Raw genomic sequence first — 20,985 nt, 5'->3', positions numbered from 1 at the left:
CATCAGTACGGTTAGCATCTTTGTCACCGATACGCGTCTTACGAATGTTCATTTCCTGTTTGTTGAATTTTACATTTTTTTACTTTTTTGTTAAGACGCAACAAGATGCAAACTTAGCTAATGATTTTCCATCGTATGTTATCGGAATATCGGATTGATTGTTTTCATAAAAAATGCATATTTACCATTAAAGATTTCAGAGCGGTACTTTTCAAAAATCATTTTACATATAACTTAAATCAAAATATTCCATTTTAAACATTATATTCTTAATAATATTCTTATATTCCATATTTTTATTCTTCCTTAGAAGTCGTGCGAGCCTAGTGCTTTGACCTATAGGTCTTCTCTTGAAGCCTCAACTATTAGGCCGATCCATATAAAATTTCTGTATTTATACACAAAAGTAGGTAAATACTTTATAATAAAATTATAATGGATCCTATATTCAATAATGAGCTATTCGTCAAGCAGGAACCCATGACACATTGTGTAGATCAAAGGTTGCAAAGTTTTTTTTCTCTAGACCACTTTCAAAAATTTTTACTGTTTTCGATAAACCCCGTGCTGCTACATTTCTAATATATTCCCGAAACTCCTAGCACCCCTATTTTTATTCACGCCAACGTGGACCCCCGTCTGGTCTCCCGTGGATCCCTGGGGGTCCACCTAGACCACTCTGACTGGTGTAGATGAAGCTTTTTTAAGACTAAGAAACGCAAAAAGTAATAAGCCGCTCGTGACCGTACCGAAGTATCAACACACTTAATATGCTGTCGTATTCTCAGGTGTGCGCTGGCTGCAGCAAGGTGATCACAGAGCGATATCTCCTAAAGGCGTTGGACCAGCTCTGGCACGAAGACTGCCTGAAGTGTGGCTGCTGTGACTGCCGGCTCGGCGAAGTCGGGCACACCCTGTATACGCGCGCAAATCTAATACTATGCAAGAGAGACTACCTGAGGTGAGTGATTGGGTGGAAAGGGGGATGTGTTCAAGAAATCACATGTCTGTACAAGCTTTGAAAAATGTAGAATAACGGGTAGGTAAACGTGTAAAAACTAACTTTGTTTGTGTAAACTAGCCTAGGTACTGGATATTTTGCAGCGAGGAAAGTATAATTGCTCATTTCAACTATGTAAATTACCTACTACACCTTGCACATGAGGGAGAGAGAAAGGTAAACGTTTATTTAAATGAATTAGAATAGTTTAAATTGAAAGAGAGAAAGAAAAGGTTTGTTCATGACAACGTGGAATAAACAAACAAAACAAATAAATAAAATTGTAGAGGTACTTGATTCAAGGAGCTCTTAAACTGTAGCCAGCATTTAGATCACGATTTCATTTAGTTGCAAAGTTAGCAATTTCTCCTTTATATTTTGATTTGAATTCAGTTTCACTCTGTTTCACTTGAATAATATAAGTAAGTATAACTTTTATTCAGCCAATACCTCGTTAGAGTGCAAGAAGAAACAACAACAAAAAATATAATTTGTTAATTATTGCTTGTCCACTCGCACTGTTAAAGATACGATAATTCATTTGCAAGCAAGTAAGACCATAATTTAAACAAAATCTTTTTCCCAGGTTGTTTGGCAACACGGGTTACTGCGCAGCCTGCAATAAGGTGATCCCGGCGTTCGAGATGGTGATGCGCGCGCGCACAAACGTCTACCACCTCGAGTGTTTCGCCTGCCAGCAGTGCAATCACAGGTTCATTTACTTTTTTTACTAAAGTGATCTGACTAGCGTATTGATGTTACTTTTAACAATATTAGAACCGTATTGTCGGTGCTATAAGTGAAAAACTTAAGTTGACGTTATTGTATAGTAAACGTATCCCAGGTAAATCGATGTTCCATACTCGAAAACTGACCTAAGTAAGTCCCATATAAATTCTTTGCACTAGGTACTATATACAACAGTAAATAAATAAATAAATATAAATATTACGGGACAATTCACACCAATTGACCTAGTCCCAAAGTAAGCTTAGCAAAGCTTGTGTTATGGGTACTAAGCAACGGATAAATATAATTATAATTATACATATAGATACATACTTAAATACGTATTAAACACCCAAGACCCGAGAACAAACATTCGTATTTTTCATACAAATATCTGCCCCGAACCCCGACACGGAAATCGAACCCGGGACCTCAAGCTTCGTAGTCGGGTTCTCTAACCACTAGGCCATCTGGTCGTCTAAAGTACATTTAGCTATTTTGAATATGAAACTACCGTGAGACTCACTCATATTAAATATATTGACCCGGATAACTCACGTCTTAAATCGACGCAGTGCGCGTGTTGCAGCAGCCGCTGAGTCGCGTTGCTCCGAAGACGAAGGGCTACGGATTAGCCCGAAACATGTCGAGCTAAACTCGATTTAAGACGTGAGTTATCCGGGTCAATATATTTAATACATTTAGCTACTTAATTTTTTCACCTATAACAACGTAAAGTATACATCAATAAGTAAATATAAGAGTATCATAGATGATACTATTCATGTTGTAACAAACCTATGAGAACCTAAGTATTGTGTACTGTTTTAGTAATCGTACTCGTAGCATGTACATTGTTCTTCTCACAACGATTATAAACTACGACCTTCAACTATAATATGACATTATTAGGAGAAAATGATATTCCATTCAGGCTCGGTACGTTCGTGTGACTAACAAACAAGATCAAACTACCCGTCCTACGGTATTCAATAAAAAATGGTATTCACAGTTCCACAGCATCCGCTGTTCATTTTGTTCTCTCATGTCAAACGTGGTAGCCGTGAAAATTGAGCGGGGACTCCTATATTGAATACAAGTCCGGTCTGGGACTTTTCTTTTCCGAGGGAGACAAAGCATTACAAACAAAGCTAAGTGTAAAAGGGACGGTGGTATCGTGCGGCGAGAAGTTATATGGTTTATTCATCTCACGGACGGCAAACAAAGAGCGCGATTAAATTTTCCGCTACATAATAAACCTACATGCAGGAAGAAAATATTTGAAGTGCTTTCGGGTCGTTTTGCTCCACGACATTGGGTCGCGATTTAGTTCCTGATTGAATACGTGTGTGAACTTAGCTACAGCTGGTGTTCGGTGTAGTTTATAACGTATTGATTTAACTTCCTTAGTTTATATAGGAAGGAAATAATGTATAGGTAGGTAGCTCTACATTACATTTTACTTGAAGGGAGCTATATGGACAGTAAATGGAATATTTTTAATCTTGCCATCTATCACTGCTGATACCTGTCCATCAGCGTAGAAGCTGCTGAATAGCGTGGCATGTGCGTAATACAAGGCCTTAGTCTTATTTGTATGTTATGCTCAAGTTATTTATTACAATGGCTTAATGTTCGAAATATTTCATTCTGGTCAGACCAAGCCATGAAATAGGGCAATGGGAAGTTGTTCCACTAACTGCTGCATTCAGAGAAGCCAATAAAGATGAGGTCATACATCGGTGCAGTGTTATCTGATCCGACCGTTAAACCGTGTCCCCGAGTGTGACAGTAAGACTTTCAAAGTTGCAGCTAAGATATAATGTTGCGGCGTGCAGTGAATCCTCCCCAAATAGCTTGTTGACTTTATGTGACGCCGACGGGTACCGAGAACCGACCCGCCTGCACCGAGGCGCCGAAACGGCAATCTTCGCCGGACTGCGTCCGCTTAAATAATAGAAAGGTCGCGCAGATTGGAGCCGCTTTGAATGGTTTATATGTCACTTGTGGACCTTACCCGTGCTCGAGTAATCTTACGCGGCATTTTCGCCAAATTATATATTTATCCAAGCGCTCTCATGTTGCATGTACCGTTTAAGTAAATGGGTAGAGTTTTTAATAAAATATTAATCAATTTAAAAAAGGTTTTGGTAACTAGGTTTCAAATTTTAGAACGCAAAGTACCATGCGAATGCATATTTGAAAACAAATGTTTACGAATGTGTACGCTGCAACCTGAAGCTCGAACTATTAAATATCACGTACAAATCAATTTCCACGCCGGCAGAAATCTGAATCCAATTTGCAGGCTGTCCGATCGAGCGGGCGGACGGCAGATATCACGGGTGAATATCGCTAAACGGCTAAATAATTTAGTAGCAATCTGGCGGCGAGCCCGCGGCGGAAACCGCGCGCGGTTCGCACCGAACTGCAGCTACCACGCCGCCGATACGGCTTCCTCGTGTAATCTTTCCGGCACCTCCCGCCAACCTTCAACCGTTACATTTTCCATCAAGCTCATATCTATGGCCCCGCACCAACCTTAAATGCTTTTGTTTCACGACTGAGAGGAACATTCAATAGCCGCGTCCGCTTCCTAAACGTCAAACTTCGCGCTGCCGCCGAGACACAATAGCGCCTCGCACAAAGCTTTTAACTTGCAGCCAGTCATTAAAATTTCGTTCTACATCTTTTCCATTACGCGCTGCAGACAAAAAATAGCAAAATAAAAAGGGACAACCCCCAAAAACAAAAGTCGGCAACGGGGAGAACAGGAAATAAAGTTAATTAAGAGCGGCGAAATCGACTGAGTTGCGGTGGAAATTGGCCCCTTAAAAAAGAGACATTTGTAGCCGAGCTATTGCGCTTAATTTTTGTGACAAGTGAAACAAAAGAGTTGGTAGGGTGTTTGGAGATGCGGGGGTGCGGTTGGAAGACGTGGGGGGCGCGGAGGGGAGATAAGGTCGGCCTTATCGGCGCCGGTTCCGGGCCGGGCGGCCACTGGCGACTCGAAGGATACCTTTTGTTTGCCACATTGAGGGATGCGCGCTCGCGTGACGTTATCGCGCGAAGCGCCGTGCTGACCTTTCCACTTGCGATACTAAATTTTATTCCTTAGACGTTTTATAGTGGCTACTTTCCGGCCTTTTCATCAAAGTAATGATATTCACGATTAGATATTAAACAGCTAAACAATCCTTGTTTAGTATTCTGAGGATTTTCACGGCACGAGGCCTTGATGTTGCTGGAATATTGAACTCTAACTTCTTCATTCTTAAGAAGGTACAAACTTTTTGTAGCAGAACGTATGTTCTAACTGTTTCCAGCGAAATCAAATGACAAATTGATACATAAAGACAAACGAATGTTAAGTTAACAAAACCATAACTAGGGTTTATGAATGAATGGTAAAACGTTGCGCACCACGGACCCTCGCTAATTAGATATAGATTATGCTATGCCTGCGCCCTGACCACTTGGTAATTAATTGTATCTGACTGATTATAGGCTTAACAAGACGTACGTAGGTATATTGACGTATGTACCTGACTAAAATGATTGTGGTTGTGGATGGTTTTAGAATTTTAATCACTCAGTTTCTAAGTGCCTTGTTTTGATATCTTATTCGAGCATTCTTGAGAAGATTCTTGCTACTCCGCAACCACACGATAAGACAGTTAGTTTCACCAGTGCGATAATGTTGATTTACGAAAGTGGAGGAGGGTGGGTTTTCTTCATGAAAACACATAAGTGTCGCACAGACGTAGCTGTCTTGCACGTGTGGTTCGGGAGTAGCAAGGTAAAAGGTTTTAAGTAGACAATTGTTAAATACCTCCGCAAAATAACGCCTGCATCAATCAATTCCTTTTATAGACTACTTGTTTCAACATTATCTGCTATGCTCGTAGGGGCTGTCATAGTAATAATAACCTAACCAACTAAACAAGAATAAATAACTCCCGACTCAGTAATTTTCAAGTTCAATGAACCGATTTTTAATGCACGCAAGTTTTTCACTTTCACGTAAAAAAAACGTCATTGATATCGGTCCATTCGTTTGAGAGCTATGATGCCACAGACAGACAGACTGACATTGGCATCAAACTTATAACACCCCTCTTTTACGTCAGGGGTTTAAAAAAGCCAAATAATGACACCCGTTGTTACCACCCCGACAAAAACAAGGCATGTTATCAAATGATTTAATCTACTCCATTCAATGAAACCTGATCAGCATGTTATAGGTAGCAGTCCCTAATTGAAGTGTCACTATTATGTTTTGCCATAGATCTACCTGCTCTAATTAGGCGCTTAACAATTAACACAAACAGCGTTTAGTTACAGAAACTGATTAGTATCAGTATTCCGGTAATTGGAGTATTCGTATGGAACTTTCGGGGTTATTTCCATGCGGTTCCGTTGTTAAAAACCGGTTAAATTTGCAGTTTATTGTAGTAGCCATGTAAGGTGCAGTCAGTTCGAACAATCATTCGAAACGGAGGATTGTGTAGCTGCGGTTCTTCTTAGACATAACGATAAAGGTTTTCACTCACCTGTGAACCAATCATTATTAGCTTTTATAATTTACGGTTTACCTTAGGGCCTTTGCACATCGACGCGCGTTTGTATCGATATGTTGGCGGCCGATCGTAAAATCCGCCAGATCACGAAATTCCTAGGCATACTATGAAATGGCACCATTTCATGATATGCCTAAAAGTTGGCTAGGCATATCACGATGTGCCTGAGAAATAATACGGCAGATCGATTAGAGCATGTAACGCATTTGTCGATATTCCTAGCTCTATAACGGACACATCGTGATATGCCGAAAAAAAGGAAAATGTAGGTACGACGAGTGATTAGTATTAAATTAATTGTGACCACAACGAACGAGCCGAGCGAGCGAAGCGAGCGTGCCCCGGCAGCGGTCGGCGAAGTGCCAGAACCGATACGGCGGCGTTTCATGATATGCTTAGGAATTTCATGATCTGCCTAAACTGGCCAAATCATGAAATGGCGGCGTTTCATGACATGCCTAGGAATTTCATGATTTGCCTAAACGTCACTAGGCGAATCGTTAAACGTTGAGTTTTGAACGATATGGCGGATGTCCCTTGCTTGCTTGGCGGATGGCCAATTCATGAAATGGCGCCATTATGCCTAGGAATTTCGTGATTTGGCGGATTTCACGATCGGCCGCCGACAGATACACGCACGCGATACGCACGCGAGATGTATGGTTGCTCTATGGAAAGGAAAACGCGATGTGTAAAGGCTCTTAAAGTCTTCCTTGTTTTTTTAATACAGGCTGACTCCTAAGCGTTGAACAGAAATATAAAGGGTGGTACCAAATGATGATACTTTGCTTAAACAGGTGGTAGTGTTGCTTAAACTGAACAACTTTCTCCAAGGAACATAGGTCGAAAAACGATAAAAAAAATCAGACTCCCATACAAAATGGTTAGCTAACCGACTTACTATGGAAAGGCGAAAAAAAAATTTGTTTTTCGACCTATATTTCTTGGAGAAATTGTTAAGTTTAAGCAACACTATCACCTGTTTAAGTAAAGTATGATCATTTGGCCACCCAGTATATACATTAAACACTTGTAGGTACTTAACTTACATAAGATAGTAAGTATGCTAAACTGTCAATGTTTTTGAGCAGGTACTGAACCTGGGGCTCTGTAAGTTCTTTAATTTGTCATGTAGAATACCTACTATTGACCATAATGTTTGGTCATTTTTACAAGCTTTTATTTAACTTACAATGTATGTATGTACTGTACGTATATCTACGTAGTACATATGTATCAAATCTTGCAAGTTGAATTTGACCCACCTCCAGTGGTCGGACTTGAAATTTGGCATACTTACTCGTATGTAAATCTGGTGACAATACAATAATCTAGTAGTGACATCCTGGTGGTCTAGCCAATATCGTCTCCGCAGGATGGAATTCCTTAACGGTTAATGGTATCGACTTGAAATTTGGTACGGAAATGTAGTTTGGACGACAATGCAAGTACATTCAACAAAAAGTACAGTTGGCAAAAACTTGTATTAAAAATATTTCTTAACAAAACACTTATTACTATTTAATTAAAATTAATTAATTAAAGTTTATTTGAGGCTAATGCACTGACTGCGTTAGAAAATAAATATAATTTTTGTTCATCAATTAATAGTCGCCTTGTATTTAGATTGGTATAATTATTTGGACAAAAACAGTTACGTTATGGAAAGGGCCATTGGGCAAGCGCTATAGAGGAAGACTATTTACTAGATGGGATGACGATATCAAAAAACTAGCTGGCCCACAATGGCAACAATAGCCCAAGACCGGGAGAAATGGAAAGCTTTGGAGGAGGCCTTTACCTGAGGGGGGTTCCAGCAGAAAATATATAATACTAGCTTTTGCCCGCGACTTCGTCCGCGTGGAATAATAACTTTGGAAAGTATTTAATTTATTTAGGATAACTATTCTGCCAATAATAGCACATAGAAACTTCCACAGTTTACTGAAAATTACCTATTTTAATACATTGCTATAAATATAAACTATTTATTTTTGTTCTTCCGTCCATACATCCATGTTCTTTGGTAAAACAAAAATATTTTGCGGGTAGCCACATTTTAGCAAAATGACGTGTATTAAAGACTGCCAACACAAAAGGACTAATTATTATTCTTCATACTGAACTCTTGACACCTTACGTCCTTTATTGTAAGTTAGGAGGGTAAGATTATAATTAACTAAGGTATTTTTACTAAGCATAGCTACACATATTTCCGATAAACATACTTATAGTAAATTTGTTTGGAATTCCTTAAGAACTTTCATCCCCATATTTTCAAGTAAATAGGTCGAAATTTGAAAAGCGCCTGAAAAAATGTTTTTTGGGTTCCGTAGCTCAAAAGGAAAAAATGGAACCCTTATAGGATCACTTTGCTTACCGTCCGTCCGTCTGTCTGTCAATGTCGAATTGAGATTATTTGCGATTAAAACCCTAAACTCAGGTCAATAGTCCCGAAAGCTGTGAAAAAATGAAACTTCTAAGTCAAGGCAATCAAAAGCTACAGTCATTAAAATGTGTGTCCATACAAATCGCCTTAACAGAAAAAGTTATAGGGCACTTCCGGCTGTCCTAGAAACTTGTTTTTTTTTTTGCATATAGGCAGCTTTTATATAGCACAATAAGAAAAATCTGAAAATCATAATTTTTCATGTCTGACTGTCTATGTCAATAATTCATCTATAATGACCCCGCATTGCGTACATTTTGCCATGAGTTTAAAGGGCACTGCTAACACTGCATCATCTCCTCTGCTAACATCTCCTCGCCGGTAAAATTTTCAAAAACGCTTGAACAAATATCTATTTATTTCTTATAATGTCCAAATGCCAAGTTTCACAAAGAACCATCGATTTATCATCAACAATGACGATCTTCCATATAAAGTCTGCAATACCCCTGGTGTTGCAGATGTTTATGGGCGGTAGTGATCTCTTACCATCAGGAGACCCACTTGCTCGTTTGCCATCCAGTCGAATAAAAAAAAGTTTCATCCCCTATTTCACCCCCGCACCGCACAGGAAGAATTGCAAAAAACGCGCGAACAAATATCTATTTATCTCTTATAACGTGCCCAAATGTCAAGTTCATAAAGAACCATCGATTTATATTCGACAATGACGATCTTCAATATAAACTTTCATCCCCTCACAGGTCGAATATTCAAAAAAGCTCAAACAAATATCGATTTATTTCTTATGAAGGGCCTAAATACCAAATTTCATCGTTTTATCTTCGACGGCGACGAACTTTCACCATATTAACTTTCATCCCCTATTTCAACCCCTTAAAGCCTTTTTTTAGCAATAAAAGATAGCCTATGTTCTTTCCCAAGGTCTATTCTATCTCTGTACCAAATTTCATCAAAATCGGTTCAGCGGTTTAGGCGTGAAAGCGTAACAGACAGACAGACAGACAGACAGAGTTACTTTCGCATTTATAATATTAGTATGGAAGTATGGATATGGATATAATACTAATGCTTACCTACTAAAAACATGTTCTATATAATAATTATAATTAGTTAAGTATAATATATTCAGATAACTTAGATTACATAGATACTAATCTTTTATATATTTTTCTCTTTTCGTGTAACTGTTAAAAAAGTATAAAGGTAGAAAACAATAACAATATTTATGCACACCTGTAAGCTGGAAATAAAAGGTTTTTTTTATTATTTTTATTTAATTACATTATTTACTTACCATTTTGTTATTCTAGGTTCTGCGTCGGCGACCGCTTCTATTTGTGCGAGAACAAGATCCTTTGTGAATACGACTACGAAGAGCGGCTGGTGTTCGCCAACATGGCGTACAACCCGCCGCCGCTTGCGCATCTCAAAAGGCAGACCACGCACCTGCCGCCCCCACCGGTAAATACTGTACATACTTAAATTAAGACTAAGGCTGCGGTTCCATGATTGTGTTCATTGGATCATGCGGTTCATTTGTTATGAACCAATGTAAACGCTACTTAACTTCGCTCAGCGCAGCTCTATTGGAAACACGCGCTCCGCTCTCGCCTCACCGCACCCCGCTCGCTTATTTGAAAAGAGCCTGCTATCACTAGGGATCCTCGCACCGCTCAGCTACCTCGCACATCTCTGGTGGAAACAGTCACAACATTCCACGTCCTCGCTATTCGTCCTCGTACCGCTGTTACCTCGTACATTTCTGGCCAAAGTTAGTTCTTGGGGTATTAGGCAATGGAGCAAGATACTTCTGTAGATAAATATATCATCATCCCACGTGTTATATACGTCCCACTGTTGAGCACTGCCGCTCTCACACGGGCCAAACGCGGATTGGGACATACCGTAGAGTTGCTACGCTAATGCAGGTTTATTCTCGATAATTTAATTCTGAAAAGCTTACGGTTTTTTACAAATTTTGAACATTTATACTTAGGTGTGCGAGCCTGGGCTCGAATCCACGACCCTCTGCTTGAGAAGCAATAGATACCATTAACCACTAGGGTACCGCAGCTGGAAGATGTCCACTATTGAACAAAGGCCTCCCACATTAACGCTACAATGAACGACAACACGCCACCTGCATTAATCGGTTTCCTGCATCTCTCGCGCTGTCGCCTCAGTCTCAGTTCACCTGGTGGGTCTGCCAACGTCTCGCCTTCCGTTACGTGGTTGCCACTTGAGAGCCTTTCACCCCTAACGGTCATATGGTTCTTAAGCGATGTGGCTCTCGCATTGCCACTTCAGCTTGCATATTCTTCGAGTTATGTCGATGACATTTCTTTTACTTTTTTTAGCAGACTAGCAACGCTATGGGGCTGATGAACGGCTCAGCTCGCTCCGGAGACCTGAACAACAACATGTCGGGCTCCTCCCCCGCCTCCTTCGCGCCGCCCCCGCACCTCAAGCCCCTCGGCCTCTCCGCGCCCAGCTGAGACTACCGCGCGTGAGACGCGGCCCACCCGTACGCTAAGTACCAAAACTAAAGGACTATGTGGACTAATTAGACCAATTTTGCTACTCCGCGGATTAGCTTGAACTAAGTGAACATATAAATATCTTTTCTTCGCGGACCCGTGTGGACTAATTTGAACTAAGTGAACTAATTGATTGGAACAAATTTGCTGCTCCGCGAAGTCGTGTACAGGTTTGAAATGCCGCGTATTAATACGTAACTATTGCGCGGAATAAGTTCAATACCTATACTGCTGTGCAATAATACGTACTTAATGCATGATTTTATTTGAACTAGTGAATTATTTGCGATTCCGCGCAATAATAAGTAGTTATTGCGTGGACTAATTGAACTAGGCGGACAAATAAACTGAGACAAATTCGCTACTCCGCGGACCTATGAGATCTAGTTTGGACTACTACGTAATAATAACTGGTGTATCAAAATTGAATTAAGATGTGAATATTAAAAAAGTGAATGTTAATATTGCAATTTGATTAATGAAATGAGAACCTCTGACATAGTGACTAAAAAATGTACGTAAGAACCCTCTGAGTATAGTAATCAGCATAAATATAATGAAAAAATTTACCGAGAAACACGAAATAAGACTCAAGTCTATTAATATCAAGAGATTATTATTATTTGTTAGTATTTATATTTGCTGAAAATTGTACCTTTTATTTTTTGCTGTTTAATTCTGTGAGAATACTAGAAGGAAATTAAAAAGGTAACTATATAATTTGATTTCACTCATTTTGTAGCTTAATAGCAATTCAATGTGTACGATTACTATCCTGGATATTAAAGTGTTCATTATGAATTTTAAACAGTTTTTATTTTTGCTGAGTGAAAGCAAAAAAAAATCTTTAACGATGGATTAAGTTGATCTCAGACTGAAACTTTTGCTAAACTTTCATACAAAAAACCTGTATGAAAGCCGTCTGTAATTATCATGTAAATTATCCATGTAGATAATATCTGTATTCGGAATGAAATTTCAGCAGCTAAAGTGTTGTCGTAGAGCAGTAGAATTTTGTACAAAATGACTGCTTGACGGGGGAAATAGCAATATAGGAATAAAGAAATATTCATTTGGATTGAATAAAGACAGATTCTATTTAACAAAAGTCTGGAAAAAAATATACCCTGGATACACTGTCATCGAAATCTCAAATCGTAAAAGACTGGTGATTGTGGGAGGATCAAAGTATGTAATTTAGTAGCTATCATGTCGAAATTAAATGTAAATAATCTAGGTACTTAATTAAATCTATTTTAATTGTCTATGTACCTTTAGTGCCATACAAACAAAATGAAACCCAAATTAAACAGTGATTATAAACGATCAAATAATTAAGTTTCCCTATTTTATATTTACGAAAATTAGTTCTATGAATATTTGTTAGCTTTTAACAATTTGACATATGTTCGTAAAACTAATGAACGAAAGCTCCTGGCAAAGCCACAAATTCGTTTTCCTTTAAATTGCTTCTTTGTTATTTCGTTTTGTACCTATATTGTATATTAACTGTTAAGTTTACTATCTCTACTATAAACATTGTTATAATGTTTGTATTATTTATGTAAATAAAGTATTATTGTAAGTAGATTATTGTAATTTAGTAAATTGGTCATTTTCAAATAGATAAAACGTCACATATGTGTATAATAAAATAATTCTTCTAGTTCAAACGAAAATTGTTTCTTTAGTGCGTACTGATTTTTCTATAATTTTTATATTTTATGCATTTATTGTAGTAATTCTCATGCATTCCTGTAATTGAGATAGATGCACTTGAGGACAATGTATTTGCAACACATTTTGTTCAATAAGTGTGTCCGGTTTCTATGTAACCAATGATACGACCAAAGATGTAGCTCATTAAAACTTTGTTCGAAATTACCATCTTTCTTTTAATTTTGAACCCTGACTTGTCTTTTTTTAACTAGAGGTGTTTTTTTAGACAGTATTTAATATCTACGACACCGTTAGTATTTATTACATGCTGTGACTTAAGTGACCAACGTGCAAAAAACATCAGACTATCATCCATAAAAAATATGCACAAACCGATACGACCTAGTGCTCTTAAAAACGACAGTAAATGGGCTGTTACTACAACAGTGATTTACCCATTTGGCCTCATCTAATAAAGACGTAGAGCTTGAGTATAACTGCCATTCTTCAAATTCTTCAACACGTAAATTGCCCGCTTTTCCAAGTTTATTGAGCAAGCAATAAAAAGCTGCTGAACCCCTATAAGTTGACTGAATAAAAGAAACAACAACATGAAGCCAGAGGGGGCATAAAACATTTTCTCTGAACAAACTCACACAAAAATGAAAATTACGATAATTGACACCCTGTATATTAACGTACGTGTTTATGTAGAATGTTGAAGGCGCTAGAAAAATTAATCATTTACTCACATGAAGGAAATTCTTAGAGTCACATTCACACTTTTTTTAAGGCTCTGGGTAGGACAAAGGATAGTTTATATCCCAGAAAATTGGTTAGTAAGATAGCGTTAAACGAATTCTTGGCAGACAAAGTCGCGGGCAAACGCTAGCGATACAGCCATACGTATGATACAGCTAATAGTCAGCTCAGCTTGCCTATACGACACCCTCGGTCATTTGCGTTGGGGGGTAAAAAGGAAATTAGACATACTATAAACAACGTCTCGCATTTCCCATTCTTGGGTCACGGCTGCTAATTTCCTCAAAATGTACAATAAACTCAATGAAAAGCAAAAATGTTATCACGGGTGGAGGTGAGCGGAAATTTGAAAGGGTCCTATTTCGGGGGAGGTCGAGTGATGGCAGATTCCATATCAAGGCATAAAGATGTCGACCACCGCTTTGTAGCAGTCATGATAGCACCTGAGAAGTGCGCCACTACCGGCGTAGAGACAGCAAACGCGATTGCAGACTTTAAAATAGCATTTATTGGATCATATTTTTTTTTTGTTGTAAAATTCTAATATGTAGCTATTTTACTAAATTGAAAAGTAATTTGACACGTACGAGAATGTAATTAATTTTGGCTAGTTGTTGCTGTTTGGAAATATGGGAGGCGATTTTGGAAACCACGTGAAAATATTGTATAAAATACGGTGACAGCAATAGTCTAAATAATGGTCAATCGCATTCGCCTAGCAACATCTTCAACCTATCTATGGCCACCGCAGTAAGTGGACAGATTAATATGAAGACGACGTATGATAGCCGAATAGGAAACGATTTCGGCAAATGAAGTATTGACGACCAGATGGCCTAGTGGTTAGAGAACCTGACTACGAAGCTTGAGGTCCCGGGTTCGATTCCCGTGTCGGGGCAGATATTTGTATGAAAAATACGAATGTTTGTTCTCGGGTCTTGGGTGTTTAATATGTATTTAAGTATGTATCTATCTATATAATTATATTTATCCGTTGCTTAGTACCCATAACACAAGCTTTGCTAAGCTTACTTTAGGACTAGGTCAATTGGCGTGAATTGTCCCGTGATATTTATTTATTTATTTAAGTATTGTAATCGCCGCATTAGTATAAAAATGATATAAACCAATATAATATTAAGTATATTCTAATATTGTGTATGCCATACGTACAACACTTTATACGAGTATGTCTAAACGCAGTTCAATTTGAACAAAAGCTTTTAAAATTTCAAATTGATGTAACGTCATGAAATTGCTCCGGTATTCAAATGTGGCAACCAAATATTTTTGTTCTCATATTGACTTCTACTTTTCTACTGACGCTACGCATGAGGCGGACGTGTAAAGAAGAGAAAAATCATCTCAATTTCCCGACTTCGCCCGCCTTCATTGTCGCCGACGCAACCTTATAGAATTGTTATCGATGCCATCTTTAATTTCGGCCGCAAACATAACTGCACGCTATCGCGGCACAAGCCGGCTTAGCTAGATTAAGAAACAACACTGTTTGCAATACAAACAACGGAAATTTGCATTAGGTTTGCTATTCGTTATTGATATAGGACTGGACATTGTTTGTTTGTCTCGGAGAGGTTTGGTTTAAACATTCTTATAATTGTGGTAAAATGTATCCGCAATTGTAATTAAATGAAACCATTTCATTGGCATCTACCCAAAAAAGTACTAATTATAGCAGGCATAGGCAGGCTAGCATTATGATAAGATCTACGATCACTGCAGCATTTTCCAGTACCTAAGTAGTAATTTTTTTGAGCGCACGATTCCAAAAACCGAAATTGCCGCATCAGAAGTCGACAAAAGGCTAACAAGTGAGACAGCGATAGACAAAGGTGATGAAAGCATCCGTGTCAAAGAACAGAATATTAAAATGGAGCGATCACAAATAAAGGTGTGACGCGTGAACAAACCTTTACAGGCGAGTTCCTCGAGCGTGAACTACACAATGAGGCGAGTGAAAAATGGCACTGGCCGACGCGACGGCCCACAAATCAAAACTGTGAAATCGTTCGACAAAAACAAAAAAATAAAAGAAAACAGCGTAGGAAGCCGGCGCACACCACTGATGGCTTCTTGCAATAATTTCCGTTTTCAATGAACGCGTTTTTCTTTTTCTTATCACCGCACGAACTAGGATGGTTGGGAATAAATTGAAATACAAAATTGATTGTTGACTTTTCCCGGGCGCTTTATTACTGTCACAAATGGGAATGAGATTGAAAATTGCCTACAGGCCTTGTCGACGGATTTGATGATTCCATATTGCCGTTTTTACGATCACTCATAGGATATTGTTTTTCTCGGTTTGTACTTTTACGTTGTTTGAGATTATTAAGTCATTAGGCAGCGGGTGTTTTATAAAGGCATATTATGCAAATATAAATGTAAATATAAATTGTACATTACATGCAAATATAAATAAATAACATGTTTCAACAAACGAATTAAAGTTGATAGCGATAGCCCTGCGATAGATATACCCTGCTTATAAAATAAAAAAACTAAACTAAAAAACTAAAAAAACTAAACTGCGTATAAAATTGAAGGAGTGATTTTTACTCGACTTCCCGAAAGAGAGTTAATTATAGGCGTATGTATTTATGTTACTTAAAGTTGAACAGTCGATAGGTGCCCAATACTGAGAATTTTTGCGCCGATTACAATTTTTAATGGGGTCCGACTGTTGAACTTTAAGTTACTTAACAGAGTTCTAGCCACGTTCTAGCCTACCGCCGAAAGATGTCCACTGCTGGACACAGGCCTCCCCCAAGGCTCTCCACTCAGACCGGTCTTGTGCTTTCCGCATCCACCGCGATCCCGCGATCTTAACCAGAGGCCATATGACCTAACGTTTTTGGTGCTCGCGATCGCAATCAAATGACAGTTTTTGTATGGGAAAATTTGTCATTTTATTGCGATCGCAAGCCTCAGAAACGTTAGGCAATACGGCCTCTGGTCGTCGTCGTTTTCTTTTTTAGTTTATAATAAAAGATTTTTAAGACTTTTGGTTCTTAAAAAAATTCAAGCTGTTAATACGAGTAGGTACACAAGATGTTTTAAAGTGAATCCGAAATATATCAGCAGATAATTGAGTTAGTTAGTTTTATTAATCAAACCCTGTGAAGGTATTCCATCGGCATTTTTGATTCTACATTGTATTCACTTCAAATGGAAACAATAGCCAACCACAATCAAACAATAAACAAACATCTGCTGAAATAATACGGATAAATATCATGACAAAGTGTGTAAATAACTAAGAACAAAGTAAACCTAATGATGAATGTGTTTTCGAATCCAACTTTGACCACCGGCAAATCCGGCACGGTTCCACTCGTATCTTTTCGACGTGAACTAAAAGTTTAAAAGACAATGGAATTGTAAGCGTTTTTGTTGACTGAGATACCCGCAATCTGTCGGGCAATTTATTAGTTGTTGCACAGTTAGTCCGGGAAACGAACGTGGAAAATAGACTCGTCTAACTTGAGCTGATCAGTTAAGACTTTGTTGCGGTTTTAGGAAATGAAAACGCAATCGTTCTCTAGTTGAACTCCAATTAAAGAATGCTTTAAAGTTTATATACGAATTTATTGAACAAGTCTTTAGGTCAAAATACCACGCACAGGACTTATCTACCTATATATATACCTATTAGTGAAAATCACGAAAGCTTAAGACATTATAAGTCTTTAGGTATTTACACCCAATGTAAGCTTGATGAATGATGAACTTTCAGGACATAACCCACAAGTAACGATGTCGGTATAGACTTGCAGCCTGGCTTTGTAGGTACTGTACATTAAAATGCGTGTAGGTACAGTCAGCAGCAGAAATATATGAGCAGTTGTGGTGCTCAAAATGATCTACACACTATTATCACCTTGGCAGTAGAGTCGTGTAGAGTCTTTTGAGAACCGTAACTGCTCATCCACTTCTGTTGCTGAATGTATCTATCACACCAAATCGAATCGATGCCGAGTGAGTCCGAGTGATGTTTAGAGTGTTGCTTGTGATATTCTGTGGCATGGCACAGCATTACGTAGCAGTGTGATATTCAACTGTCTTACTCTCCATTCCGGAGCAGAGCAGCGTAAGCACTGGACTGTAGTACTAAAGATAAGCGGATAATATGGCGGGAACAATCCCAACGGCCCTTGCGCAAGTTGCTACTATACGCAAATGGCTCTGCAAGGTGTGTAGACTTCGCGAAAAAAGATCCAAAATGGCTGAAATATGATATTTTTTAAGTTTTCAAACCATATGACTAAAAAAAATCTTATAATTACCGAAACTGCTCACAAGAATTGAGAATTGTAGAGAAGACCAGACAGTCTCACAGATACACGAAAGCATTTTTGCCCACGCTGAAACGGTTGAAAGGTCATCAACATTATTTTATTTTAAAATGTATGACGGTGGAAGCATTCTACACTTCCACTGAACGCGTAGATATAGTTTAGATATAGTTAGTGTTTAGTATTGTAACTAAGGGACCCCATACATCCCTGTATTTTTATTTTTATTATTTTTTTTTATTTTTTTTTCTTTAATTGTATAAAATAGTTTGTAAGTATTTTATTTGTAATTATATTATTATGAAAAAATGACTTTGTGCCAAGTTTCTTGCGGCGCATTCTTCTTGGCAATGATGGTCTTTCCGAAAGCGCTGGTAGTTTAAAAAATGACGTGTAAAAGTGCCCATTGCGGCCTATTTACTGAATAAATCATTTGAATTTTGAATTTGAATTTGAATTTTGAACATCAACCGTGGGTTCACGGTGGAAGCAGGTCGCTTCCAACCGAAACAACTGGAGCTACACAGAGAGGGCTATGTCCAACGTGGACGTCATACGGCTGATATGATGATGATGATGATGTACTTACTGTATATTATTATGTCAAGGTATAAAAAAATACAATTTTAATTTAAATAACCTAACCAACAAAAAGTTGAAAAACCCCCGACTTTGTCACTTCAAAGTTCAAGATCACAAAAACGGCTGAACCGATATAGATAAAATTTATCTAAAAACCAGCGTTAGAAAACGTGCTTTCAATTAAAAAAACCGCATTCAAATCGGTCCACCCGTTTAAGGGCTACGGTGCCACAGACAGACAGACGCACATAGCGGTCAAACTTATAACACCCCTCTGCGTCGGGGGTTAAAAATGAAATACGTCACTGCCAGACGTATCTCGCGTCTCAGCCCTTAGCCCATTTTCCTCGTGAAAAAATATTGCCAGTCGATTATTTTTATGATCTTTTCCCTGTTTACACTCCTTAATACTTAGTCAGGACCAGTTAACGACAGTTGTCAGTTCTTTCCCCCGACTAGGGGCACATCCGGCAAAACGGTACCCTGAAACCAACCAGAAACATAGACACCCCGAAATAACTATCCAAGCGTCTCTTACATTATTTTTGTACGCAAGTCAAAGGGGAGAGGTAGCTCCTCTTAGGCTGGCCCTCATTATCCCCTAGGCTCCTATTTTTATTTGAGTTTTAATTATTAAAAGTTTTATTAACTGCTTATTTCTTTTTATGAGATTGTTGGATTAATTCCTTTTGTTTGTTAACTCATTTCCTCCTGTGTCTATTAACGGAGTTGGGATTTGTTGTTGTCTTTGTTAGGGATCCGTGGAGCCTTTTTGAACCTTTGCATTTTAGGTCCTATTAACTCGAAAAATTGAATTTTTGGTTCACCTGTGAACAGAATCTTTATTTATAATGTCTTAAACTTTCGTGATTTTCACTCATAGTCAAAATACCACGCACAGGACTTATCACGCTAACACACAACACACACACCACCACCAGTCTACCAGTCTATTCGTGACCACGGCCACTGTAATGTTGCTGAAACGTCGAGGTAAATATTACTCGTGTGTGTTAGCGTGATAAGTCCTGTGCGTGGTAGTTTGACTAGAATATTTATTTGATCTGGTGCTAAAAAAGATATTAGTTGGTACCAAGCGAAGCTCGGGCTTAAACTCGTAAAATAGTGACGCGTTTTCTCAGAGACGACATGACCAAGCTAGATCAATTGTTCATCCACGAAAACCCCCACATACCATAGTTCCCACGCGGGCCCAGTGCGGATTGGGAACTTCACACATACCTTTGAATTATTACCTAGGAGTATTCATTATTTATTTATATAGTTACAGGGGTTTCCAATCTTTTTAGTTTTAATGTGTCGTCACAGCGCCCTTGCAATATATAGGTACAATAACTAGCAATGGTGTAACACCGTAGCAACTGGATGTCCAACAGATTGACTAGGTAAATTTCTGGGATAATAAGAACCCCACGCGGTGCCAATGGGGAACTACCATGGCGCCCTACCGTTTGGGAATCCTTGAGACACATAGATCTAACCAGACAGCACTATTGATTATTAAACAGCTCAAAATACCATATAGGTAGGAATTAAGCATCGCTAGATAAAAAAAATTGATAATATTAGTAACAGTAACAGTGATAGACAGTAAGGAAGGTAGAGTTAGTAAGGATGTACGAATATTAGTAATATGGATGACTCCGAACAAACCAGTTGAACTACACTCGTGTTCTTAAAGTTCAAAGTTCCTTCAAAAAATTATTAAAAGTTTGCTCGCGATTGTTTGCTGCGATGAAAATAGCAGGCGCCGAGAAGAATAATTTTCTCTGTGAATTTGAGCGCATGTTCAAATTTCATTTCAATCGAGTGGTTATTCGTAAATTTATCGTTATCACGTCCGCTGAATATCATAAAACATTTTAAAGTTCGCAAAGAGCTATTCGGAGTTCTCATTCGACGCTACTGGTCATGACTTTGCGACTAGGGTTGTCAGTTCAAACAAGCAACCAATTTTTAAATATCATCATCATCACTCGAAAATAGTATTGGTAAGTGGTCGAATTGTGCTGAATTTGAAATTCGAGTAGAATTAATTTTATTGTCTAAATTCGGGTTTTGTGCTACGTACCTTGATTTTAGAGAAGCTCAAACCAATAAAATAAAAATCATAAAATTAGTAATGACCTCGATAGTCTAAAATATTGTAGAATTCATTTTGTTAATTAACTAGGCGGAAATTTAATTTCAGCTGCAATTTTGTTGCAATGCTCAGATCTGTGAGTTCAATTTTGAAATTGAAATTTAACGTTATTTAGGCGAGTATTTTTTTGGGTGCATGAGATCACTCATAGATTTACTACCTATTGAAAAATTTAATATAAGAGTATTTTCATGTTTTTTGGAGTCGGTTCAATTATCTGTTACATAATATTTTTTTTACTTA

General features: G+C 38.2%; 1 protein-coding gene across 3 annotated transcripts in view; it reads left to right on the top strand.

Moving 5' to 3' along the window:
* Positions 1-13,143, top strand: part of Bx (LIM domain-containing protein Beadex) — a 66,622-nt gene extending 53,479 nt beyond the window's left edge. For 2 of the 3 annotated variants that reach the window (XM_074109999.1, XM_074110012.1), the window contains exons 3-6: positions 789-961; positions 1,587-1,712; positions 10,033-10,183; positions 11,080-13,143. In XM_074109999.1, the coding sequence (XP_073966100.1) occupies positions 789-961; positions 1,587-1,712; positions 10,033-10,183; positions 11,080-11,217 (588 nt within the window). In that variant the 3' untranslated portion in view covers positions 11,218-13,143. The remainder of the gene's footprint in view (positions 1-788; positions 962-1,586; positions 1,713-10,032; positions 10,184-11,079) is intronic. The other variant, XM_074110006.1, reaches the window with a different exon arrangement.
* The last annotated feature ends 7,842 nt before the right edge of the window (positions 13,144-20,985 follow it).

This window comes from Choristoneura fumiferana, chromosome 2 (genome assembly GCF_025370935.1).
Source record: "Choristoneura fumiferana chromosome 2, NRCan_CFum_1, whole genome shotgun sequence".
Classification (NCBI taxonomy): domain Eukaryota; kingdom Metazoa; phylum Arthropoda; class Insecta; order Lepidoptera; family Tortricidae; genus Choristoneura; species Choristoneura fumiferana.
The sequence above is the reverse complement of the archived record's forward strand: the minus strand, read 5'-3'. Positions and strand labels throughout refer to the sequence as shown.